This window comes from Gallinula chloropus (assembly GCF_964237585.1).
Source record: "Gallinula chloropus genome assembly, chromosome: 29".
In the NCBI taxonomy this organism is placed as follows: Eukaryota; Metazoa; Chordata; class Aves; order Gruiformes; family Rallidae; genus Gallinula; species Gallinula chloropus.
In genome coordinates, this window is record NC_140114.1 from 2,361,662 (window position 1) to 2,372,927 (window position 11,266).

Sequence of the window (11,266 nt, forward strand, 5' to 3'; positions counted from 1 at the left end):
GACCCCTCACCAGCTCAGTACCCCTCCTCTGAACGCCTTCCAGGGCCTCAATGTCTTTCCTGTAGTGAGGGGCCCAAAACTGAACACAGTGCTCGAGATGCGGCCTCACAAGTGCTGAGTACAGGGGGACAACCACCTCCCTGTTCCTACTAGGAACACTAGTTTTGATGCAACACAACACCCAAAAATCAAGGCAAAAAGCCCCAAAGCAGAAACAGCAGCACCAACACAGCCCACCGCCCTCCCACCGACCCCCTGGCATCACCCACTCCCCTCACGCACGGCCATTTCCATACCCATGGGCCGTGTCCCTCTGGCCACCATAACCACACTCCCAAACCCCCAGGCAGCCCTGGCTCTGTCCCTCTGCTCCCCGTGGTCCCACCCAGCCCCTCACGGCAGCGGTGGAAGACACCAATAATTTATTGAAATAAATACAAGTTAACAAACCAAACAGCCTCTGGGTGGGGGGTGGGGGGTGGGGGTAACACTACACGTGCGGTGGGGACGAGTTCCCGACGCTCTTGGGGAAAGCATGGCGAGGTGCCGAGCGCGGCTGCTCATCCTCAGCCCCGGGAGCCAAGGCCGGAGCAGCCAGATCCAGGCGGGAGCCGGGGATGGAGGCTCCCACCTGGGCAACGCCCGGGGCTGGGTGGCGGAAGGAGTCTGGTTTGAGGAGGGTTTCTTTCTTCTGAAGACTGAGCCTGTGCCTAGAGGGGGCTGGGGTTTGGGGTTTGGGTTTCTTTGAATTTGCTTTTCACCAAACAAAGAGGTTCAACCCCGAGTGCGCGGCGGCGAGCTGCCTCTGTGGGATGGCAAGCCCAGGGCTGAGCAGGGAAAGCGAGCCCGGTGCTCCGGCCGGAGAGCTGCTGGTGTGTCCACATGCTGGGACCGACTGGTCCCAGCCTCCCCCGACCCAGCATCCGCCTGACCACGGGGACAGCAACGTGGATGCTTTGCAAACCTCCTTCCTCTGCCAGGGCCGCCCCGGCTACGCCTGTCCTCGGCTGCCACGGTTTCTCCAGGGCACAGCCCTTGGCCCACGGCTCCGGGGACACTCCGGGAGCACAGCAGCCAGAGGATGGCAGTCAAGCAGGGAAATCCAGTCAACGATAACAAGGGGAGAGTCTTCAGCTCGGCCCGGCCCCCGAAACTCATGTTTCCACTACTCGGATGAGAGGCAGCGGCTTGGGGCCCGTCAGTCTTTTGCTGCAAGACAAGAAGGGGCTTCGTTCAGCTGGGCGAGCAGGGTGGGGGTGAGGGAGAAAGCTCTGCCAGAGGGTCCTGCCCAGCCCTGGGTGGTGCTGGTCCCCCCCAGAGCCACCCACGGGATGTCCCTCTGCACCCCTGTACTCCTTGGAGGGAGCAACATGGCAATGGAGACCTCCCCAAACCGAAAACCACGCAGTCCACGGCCGCAAGAGCATCCCGAGCCCAGCGGCATCTCCAGCTCCCACGGAGCCGCTGAGCGGGCAGGCAGGTTGTCCCCATAACACTGGGGCTCTGGGAAAGGCAGGCAGGCTGTCCCCATCACCTCGGGGCTGTAGGGGGGACACACACGGCCACACAGGGTCCCCACGTACCTGCTCACGTACTCCGACTTGGAGCGCGCTCGGGAGCTGTGGCCGCCCCGACTCACTTGCTTCTCGATCAAGTGCTCTATGCGGTCGTGCATCTCTAGGTTCTGCAAGAGATGGAGCCAGGGTAGGGATGGGGAGGTGCAGGGAGTGATGGGGAGCTATGGGGAGATGTGGGGAGCAATGGGGAGCTGCAGGGAGCAATGGGGAGTGATGGGGAGCTGTGGGAAGCAATGGGGAGCTGTGGGGAGCGATGGGGAGCTGTGGGGAGCTGCAGGGAGCAATGAGGAGTGATGGGGAGCCGTGGGGAGTGATGGGGAGCAATGGGGAGCTGTGGGGAGCAATGGGGAGTGATGGGGAGCAATGGGGAGCGTTTGGGAGCTGTGGGGAGCGATGGGGAGCAATGGGGAGCTGCAGGGAGCAATGGGGAGTGATGGGGAGCTGTGGGAAGTGATAGGGAGCTGCAGGGAGCAATGGGGAGCTGTGGGGAGTGATGGGGAGCAATGGGGAGCTGCGGGAGCAATGGGGAGCTGTGGGGAGTGATGGGGAGCAATGGGGAGCTGCGGGGAGCAATGGGGAGTGATGGGGAGCTGTGGGGAGCAATGGGGACACCGGCTACTTGCCAAGGGACACCCTGGTGAAAATAAATCTCTCTTAACTGGGCAGCTTTTTCCTGCTGGATGTGAAATCCAGCCCCATGCAGGGACTGCTGGCCTAAGGATGGTCTGTAAGACGTACCTCAGCCTCCAAGTAAGCGACTTTCTCCTTGAGCTCCTGGATCACGGCATCTTTGGCCTGGATCACTGTTTTGGAGTTCTGGAGCTGCAACAGAAGAGGTGACGGTGGCTGAAAATCCCCCTTGTGTCCTGGGGGGTGGGGACACAACTGGGAAGGTGGGGGGGACACATCTGGGAAGGGGGGCAGCTCACACACAGCCCACCCACAACGTTACCCAAGGTCTGCAACAAACCCCAACCCTCAAATGAAGCCTGTCAGTGAAGCCCTGGGAGGAGCCTCTGCTCACCCTGTCCGTGCTGTAGCTCTTCCCCAGGCCGAGCTGGGGGTGCAGCACTGGGGTTTTTTGGCTCCTTTTTGGCTCCTTTTCAGACCTTCCCCTTGGGGCTGGCACCCCGGGCCGAGCCATAGGGGATTTGTAGGGACTCAGCCCCACAAACCAGCGACTCCTCGCTCCAAGGCAGCTTCAGAGCTTTACTTCCCCCCCTCTTTTCTCTTTATTTTGTTCTGTTTTCTCTTTTTTAAGTGTGCCACTCCCTCCACCAGCCCTGCAGCCTCCAACCTGCTCGATCATCTGCCGGACTTTGCGCTGCTGGCTCTTCAGCATGTCGTCCAGATGGTGGATCTTCTCCCGCAGCATGGCCACCTCCTTCTCCAGCTGGGCTGACCTGGGAGAGCAGGGGGGAAAAAAAGAGAGAGGACAGGAGTTTGAGGAGCCATTGGGACAGGTTCCAATGGGGAACACCCACCCAGGGATGCCCGGAGCGGCGTTTGACAGCCTGGCCCCCTCCACTGAGGAGAGGCTGAGACAAAACCCCCTCGAGCAGGAGCCACCAAGACTGACAACCACAGGCTGGCTGTGGGGACACAGGAACATCAGGAAGAGCCACAAACGAGGCCTTCCAGAAACGAGCCGCCGCCAATTAACCCCCTGGAGCGTAAGGATACCGGCTGGGTGGAAGGAAGCTGACAGGACAGGGGAGAATCAGCTGCTCTGGAGGGTCCCCAGGACCTGCCCCTCAACTCCCCATCCCCAGCGCAGCTGCTGAGAGGTCTTGGGGGGGCAGCCGGAAAGCTCCGGATCTCTCTTCCCTCCCTCTGAGGGAGCCAAAGCCAAGGGGCAGGAGGTGTTTGGGGGATTAGTCAGCTCCGGGGAGCAGGGTTGCTGTTTTGCAAGGCGGGGAGGGCGCACGCCCTACGCAGGAATGTGCAGTCCTGCCCCAGCGAGCTGACAGCCCCAGCCCCAGCGGCGTGGGCTGGCTCCGGCGGCGTTGGCAGCCGCGCCGCGGGCCAGGCCTCACCGGTCTTGTTGGGCGAGCTTGTCACCTTCGGCGCTTCTCAGCCTCGCCAGCTCCGCTTCGCCGGCTTTCATCTCCCGCAGCAGGTTCCCGTGCTCCTGCGGCACAGCCAGAGCGGCCCAGTCAGCCCCACGCGTGCTCCTCCTGGGCCTGAGCTCACCGGCACCCCAGGGAGCCCCCGGCAGCGCCGGTGAGGCCTCCCCGCTGGTTTGCACCAGCGTTGGGCCGACACGTGAGAGAGGAGCAGACAGACAGGCAGGACAGACAGACGCGGGCGGCCGCAGCCATGGCTGGCATCCCATGCTCCTGCCAGCCCGGCCCCTTCCCCGCTGCCGGAGGCCGTCCTGGATCACATCCCGCTCCCTGTTTGCGGCTTTCACCGTACAGGCACCGGCCCACGGCTGGCAAAGCCAAAGCAGCCGGGCTGGGGGCTGTGTTAGTGCCCCTGGGAGAGGTTCTGGGCGGCTGGCAAGGCTGTGTGTGCCCTTTGGGGGTACCCAGAGGGGTCTGTGCACACCAACCAGATCTCCCAGACCAGGAGTGGGAATCGGCAGCACCGGGTTCTCAGCCCTTCTCAGGAGCCGGCGTTGCCCAACACGTTCGGGTTGAGCCTCTCAAGTCGCCCCACAGCCCAAGGGGGCTGCGCCGAGCGCTGCCAAACTCATGGCTCCCGGGCGTTCCCATCCCGCCTCCCGGCACAGCGGGACCAGCTATTCCCACCAGCTACATTCGGCGCCGGTACCTTCTCCATGCCAGCCAGGAGTCTCTGGAGCTCATCCACCCGCACCTCCTTCTCTGCCACGCTCTCCTCCGCTCTCCGCAGGGCCGAGCTCGCCTGTGCCGCTTCCTCCTGGTACTGGGAGACCGTCCTCTGCGAAGGAGACGGAGACGCCTTCACCCCCGGCCCTCGCGCCGCCGGAGCCCTTGTGCCAAGCGGGGCTTGGAAGCCGCGCCGGCGCTGGGAGCCTCGGCGGGCAGGTGCTGCTGAGGGCGGTGGGGGTGTCTCGGCAAGCAGCCCGGTGAGCTTCAGAGGGAAAGAGCTTCTTCACAGAGCTTCCCCCGGCTTCAAAGCACTTCAAAGGAGCGAGCGCTGAAACGCCGCCGCGATGACGGCTCCTCACAGGCGCCCGCCCGCAGCCCCCGCGCTGCCTGGGGAGCCCCCTCGGATCCAGCCCCCTGCCACCACCAGCTGAGAGGACCAGGGTGTCCCCAGGGGGTCCCTGCAGCGCGGCGCACTGAGGGCTGGGTAGTGCCGGTGGGTCCAGCAGCTGCCGAGACACCGATGCCACCCCCAGGCTCAGAAGCCCCCGCTGAACATGGGGGCTGAGCAAGGACCCCAAAACACCCCCGGGGCACGGTGCGCAAGGACAGACGTCCTCAGGGCGCGTGCCACCGCCATCCCGTGCTGGAGGAAGCGGTCACCACTCAAACCCACTTCCCCAGCGGACGCTGTTCCCTGTCCCACTGCAGGGAACCCCCCAGGCTGGCCGGGACCAGTTTGGTCTGTGGGACAGGATGCGACCCGGGATGTCACCACTGCCACCGGCGCTCGGAGCTGCGGGGTGACATGGACGGGCCCAGCCCATCCGGGACATGAACAGTCACTGGAAAACAAAGCTGAGGGGCCTGTGGAGCCCCAGGGCTGGGGAAGGGAGGAGAGCGAAGGCAGCAGCTTCGGCGGCACCGTTTGGTGGCCAGAAGCTGAGGAGACCCTGGCTCTTTCACCTCACCCCTCGGTGAACAGCCCTGGGGATGGAGAGGCCGGGGTCTGAGGGACGCTGGGGTCTGAGGGACACCGGGGTCCGAGGGACACCAGGGTCTGAGGGACACCGGACTCTGAGGGACACCGGGGTCTGAGGGACACCGGGCTCCGAGGGACACCGGGGTCTGAGGGACACCAGGCTCCGAGGGACACCGGGGTCTGAGGGACACCGGGCTCTGAGGGACACTGGGCTTCGAGGGACACCAGGGTCTGAGGGACACCGGGCTCTGAGGGACACCAGGGTCTGAGGGACACCGGGCTCTGAGGGACACCGGGCTCTGAGGGACACCGGGCTCCGAGGGACACCGGGCTGGCCAGCGTGGCTGCAGCACAGCTGGGAACCACGGGCCCAGTCCCTGCTCCCCACCAAACACCCCTCGCGCCTGGCTGTGGTGGGGGAGGCCCTGGCCCGACGCGGCGGTGCCGAAATTCGAGGGTGAGGAGGCACCTCCAAGCTTTGCTTTTCCAACTGATGGCGCCTCTCGGCCTCCTGCAGCCTGGTGAACAGCCTCCTGGCCGTCTGTCGGATCTTCTCCACGTCTTCCCCGGAGCAGCCATCCTCCTCCTCCTGTGGAGAGGGTGACAGGACAGGATGAGCATTCGGGAGGCACCAGAGGAGCCCTCCGCCCCGACGTGGGCAGCACAGAGCCCGGTAACATCCCAGCTCGGCTCTGAGGAAGCCGAAAGGCGCTCCCTGTCCTCACCTCCCACGCTCCAGCGGCAGCTTCCAGCCCTCCAGATAACGCACACGGTATCCTGGGGGTGCCTTCCAGGCTCTGCTCGCAGGGTGCCAGCCCCATCCGCGCCTGGGCAACCTGAAACCCCGCAGTGTGACCCAAACCCACGGCACCCCAGCCCAAAACCCCAGACCCTTATCCCTCCTGCATCACCCCTCACCCTGGCAGAGCTTTCAGAGCCCACCACGAGCTTCTCCTGCTCCTGACCAGGGTAAAAGGACCAGAGCTCATGGCACGAACACCAGGGGGGGGTCACCGAGCGGCTTCGGTGTTACCAGCTGGGGGGAAGGTCCCAAACTCAACCCAGCATTTCGTTCCGTAGCGCTGAACCCCCCCTTTCCCCTCCCACCCCCAGCTCCGTACCTGCTCCTCCCAGGAATCAGCCCGCGGCCTCTCGGGATGCAGCCAGCTCCCGTTCTGCTTCTCCAGCGCGACCTGCGGGGAGAGCCAAGGACAGACGGACAGGGATGAAAGGACGGACGGACAGGGATGAAAGGATGGACGGACACGGATGAAAGGACAGATGGACAGGGATGAAAGGATGGACGGAGATGTATGGATGGACGGACAGGGGTGTAAGGACAGACGGACAGAGATGTATGGATGGATGGACAGGGATGAAAGGACGGACACACAGGGATGAAAGGACAGACGGACAGAGATGTATGGATGGATGGACAGGGATGAAAGGACGGACACACAGGGATGAAAGGACAGACGGACAGAGATGTATGGACAGATGGACAGGGATGTAAAGACAGACGGACAGAGATGTATGGATGGACAAGGATGTAAGGACAAATGGACAGGGATGAAAGGACAGACGGACAGGGATGTAAGGACGGATGGACAGGGATGTAAGGACAGACAGACAGGGATGTAAGGATGGACAAGGATGTAAGGACAGATAGACAGGGATGAAAGGACGGATAGACAGGGATGTAAGGACAGATGGACAGGGATGTAAGGACAAACGGACAGGGATGAAAGGACAGATGGACAGGGATGTAAAGACAGACGGACAGAGATGTATGGATGGACAAGGATGTAAGGACAAATGGACAGGGATGTAAGGACAGACGGACAGGGATGAAAGGACGGATGGACAGGGATGTAAGGACAGATGGACAGGGATGTAAGGATGGACAGACAGGGATGTAAGGACAAACGGACAGGGATGAAAGGACAGACGGACAGGGATGTAAGGACAGATGGACAGGGATGTAAGGATGGACAGACAGGGATGTAAGGACAAATGGACAGGGATGAAAGGACAGACGGACAGGGATGAAAGGCCGGCCCGGCCCGGCCCAGCCGCGAGCGAGCGCGGTCGCGTGCAGGCAGCCAGCTCCGGGGCACCGCAGCCACTCCAGACCGAGGGGGGGTTGTTATGTCCTCCACACACACACACACACAGTGACAGCGCCCTCAGGCACCCGGACACGCTCTGCTCGCTGCCTCCCGTTACGTGTCCCGCGCTCGGCCTGCAAACCGCGCCGGCCTCGGCCTTTACGGCCCCTTCTCTCCCTGTCCGGCCCGAAGCCGCCACGTAACGCCCGAGCGCTGCTCCCGTTACCTGTGTGTGCTGCTTATCTCCTTGTCTGCTCTCAAGTTTACTACTTAAGTCCTCCCGCAGCTTCTTCAAAGAGCTTCTAGCCTGGCAAAGGCAACTCAGTTTAGCTCGGCCCGCACGGGCAGCACGGCTCTGCCAAGCAGAGGCCGGACGCCGGCGCCGCGGCTGCTCCGACGCCCCGCGCCGGGATGCGACCGATGGCTCCTCTACTAGCCTGACCCCCTCCCCAGTTTGGCCACAGCCCTGCCCATGAGCATCACCCCTTCTCAGGGGGGAGGTACAGCCCTTGAGGCCGCCGTCCCGCACTGGCGCGGGAAGGGGAAAGGAATCAGTCAGAAAATGTTAAAGGGAAACAAAACCCCAACGGTCTGGAGGGTTTTCAGGGCTTAGTCCTCGAGTCCCCCTCAGAGGTGCCCAGAAGCCCCTCCAGAAGCCCCTCACGAAGCCCCTGGCTGCTCCCCAGAGCCCTCGGACGCCGACAAACGCGGTCTTGACTTGTGGCTACCGGGATCAGTCAGAGCTGGGGGATGATTTACCGGCTTCTGCACCCAGTGCTGCCCCACACTCCTCAGAGCAAAGCTTCTTGGAGCATGAACAGCACAGCTCTGACCCTACCCCTGGGTTTTGGGTGCCCGAGGCGACCGGGGCAGCGCGATTTGCTGCAGCCAGGGCAGCAATGGGGCTGTGGGACAAGGTGTGAGCACGACCTGTGGCTCTCAGGGCCCTTAGCCCAGCGATCCGTGACTGGGATCCAGCTGGATCAAGACATCCCTGGGATAGGGAGCGGGGGTTTTACACTCCAACCCAGTGCAGGGCACTTCTCCGGGACTGGGACAGACTGGTGCCAGCACCGTGAGGTTACTGGTTTAAGTTACTCCTGGTTTCCAGGCACAGGATTAACCGTGCAGCGCGGTTAGGGCTGTTCCAGACCCGGCCTGTGACCCCCTCAGCTGCTGCCAGGCCCTCTGACACCCTGGCTGTTTTTTTGGGGGGGATTAAACACACCTTTTGGCAGAGAAGCCAGGAGGACAATGTAAGAGACCTGGGGGCATCTACCTGATCTACCCTTTGCTGCTCCGTGGGGCTGGCACCCCCCTGTACACCCTCCCCTGAGTGAGAGCCACCCCAGATTTCACTTTGTTGGGCACTTCTCTGCTTGTTCCCCTTTGTTTTTCCTTTGTTTTGTTGGGTTTTGGGGGGTTTTTTTTAAGGCCAAGCAGCCCAGCACAGAACAAGCACCCAACCGCTCCCTCACCGGGCGAGCGGCTCTCCCAAAAATCCTCCCCCCCCAAGGAGTGCAGGGAAGGGTTAATCCCGCCGGAGCTTCACCATCCAGCTTCCTCTGGGAGATGAGACATTCCAAAGAAACTGCCTTTTAACGAGAGGCTCCGGCTGCGCCGCACCCAGGCAGGCAGGGGACAGCCTTGGGGGAAAGGCATCGCGCAATTCTCTTCAAATTCAGCCCATAGAGCAGAGCAATTAGTCAGGCTGAATTAATTTATGGCGCTTGATTAGACTGCTGCCCTGTACGGGCAAGTCAACAAACTGGAGAGTTCGGCTCCGCTGCCAGTTTGACGGAGCGGTTGGGGCTCAGCCGGGGCTCGGGTGCCACAGCCGGCGCGGGCATCGCCGCCTGGGGATGTCCTGGGTGGGAAGCAGAGCACCCCAAACCTTGCTGTAAGCCCCCCAAACCGCGCTGTAAGCCCCCCAATCCTTGCTGTAAGCCCCCCAACCTGTGCCGTAAGCCCCCCGGCCCTCGCCACAAGCCCCCCGGCCCTCGGCGTGAGCCAGAGCCCCTCGTTAATACCTCCTGAATGTAACGAACTTCGCTCTTCAGCTGGCTGATGGGCTCCTCGTGGTTCACGCTGCCCTCGGCCCGAGCCTTGAGGTAAACCTGCCCCGGGAGAGACGGCAGCCGCCGGTCAGACCATCCCCAACTCCGTAGGGACTGGCACACCGAATCCCGCCGTCCCCGAGCCGCGGTGCCCGCCCGCTTCCCCTTCACCACGCAGGGTTCTTCCCTGGCTGCTTCTTCAAAGCTGCTTTTCCCCCTGTGTGACCCCATCCCCACACCCCACACCCCTGCTCCGGGGTTGTGGCTGCACCAGGGAACCCACTATGCCGGCACCAAGCCCCCTGCCCACACCAGCCAGAGCTTCAGCCAAAACCCTTCGTAGCCTGATGACTCCAGGTGGTTGTGCCGCGCAGGGACCGTACCTTGATGATCTCCTCGTCGCCGTCGTTGGACTTGATGCGCTCGGAGGCCAGGGAGTGGCCATTGCTGGATCTGTTGGCCACCATGGCGAAGGCTTTTCCCACTGGCTGCGGGCGACAGCGGCAGCGGGGTGCTCAGACCAGCTCCAGCCAATGAGCCCCGCGCCGCTCTCGCCGAGGAAGGCAGCGCCAAGCACGGCCTCAGGAGCCGCCACCGGAGTGTTTAACAAACCAGGAGGGGGGAATTTCAAGTCCAGGACACACAAAGGGATGGATCCTCCCCCGAAACGGCCTCACACGCTCACCACGTCCCCGGCAACCTGGGCAGTGGGGACACTCACCTTCTGCTTCGCCTGCTCCCGCATGTCGCCCGGGAGGTCATTCGGCAGCGTCAGCCGCAGCACCGTCACGCTCTCCTGGAACAAGAGCTGGGTTTAGTTCCTCAGCTCCTGGGATGTTGTTTTACACCCAGTGCTGGCAGCAGCCGGGAGCTGGGCCGGCAGCGTGGCAGGGGGGGTGAGGAGCTGCCATCCCCCCTCCTCGGGTTTGGCTGTGGGGTAATGCCGGGGTCGGGGTAACAGTGAGCGCGCGACGGCTCTGGTTATCAAACCCCTCGGGGCTCAGAGGAGCCAAGGCTGAGGTAATGGAGCAGCAATCGCCAGGCTCATCACCGTGCGAGCCAGCGGGGAGCCGCGGCGTCACCCGGCACGGCAGGGCCGACGCGCGGCGCCGGGTACAGCCCTGGAGGAGGGCGAGAGCAGACGCTGCTGGCTCAAGCACCAGGACCTCACCAGATTCACTCTCTCCCAGCCCTGCACCCCCACGGCTCTTCACCGCCCCGGCCAAGCTGAGCCATCCTGGCAGCACCCAAGGAGACCGGCGGCCCAGCTCAGCTCCTCGCTGTCCTACCGGTGCCGCCCGCCGAGGAGGCGTTGCAGCCGCGTCCAGCACCGTGCCAAGCGTTCGGGAGGTGCCCAGAACCTGTCAACACCCCTCAAGCAGCGCCCAGACGCCCCAAACACCCCATGGCATCGCCCACGGCTCGGTGCCGGCACCGTGCACCCACGGCACAGCACCACCACCCCCATCCCATCCCAGACAGACCTCGCTGGCACCCAGGCAGCTCATGGACCTTCCCAAATGCGGCACTGTAGGCGGGAGCTGCTCAGCTCGCCACGGCCACGGCAGCGGGACTCAGGCGGTAGCGCCGCGGAGCCGGGGTAGGTGCCCGCGCAGTGCCGGGTGCCCGCCCCTCGCCACACCTCGGCCACGTCAGCCTCCTGCGCTCCAAGGCCGACCGACGTCAAGGTGTTCCTGCCTCCCGCTTCCCGGCGCTCTCCTGCCCTCCAAGTCTCGACAAGCCGACTGTT

General features: G+C 63.3%; 1 protein-coding gene across 1 annotated transcript; it reads right to left on the reverse strand.

Annotated features, from left to right (window-relative positions):
* Positions 1 to 442: 442 nt before the first annotated feature.
* On the reverse strand, positions 443 to 11,024 carry TUFT1 (tuftelin 1; the record flags this gene model as incomplete). Its single annotated transcript, XM_084276680.1, has 14 exons — positions 443 to 1,209; positions 1,584 to 1,684; positions 2,316 to 2,399; positions 2,875 to 2,980; positions 3,614 to 3,708; positions 4,353 to 4,481; positions 5,821 to 5,940; positions 6,473 to 6,544; positions 7,686 to 7,766; positions 9,490 to 9,576; positions 9,900 to 10,004; positions 10,238 to 10,312; positions 10,806 to 10,877; positions 11,001 to 11,024. 14 exons carry the CDS (start codon positions 11,022 to 11,024, stop codon positions 1,155 to 1,157), a joined length of 1,206 nt encoding a protein of 401 aa, XP_084132806.1. The 3' UTR covers positions 443 to 1,154.
* Positions 11,025 to 11,266: the final 242 nt, after the last annotated feature.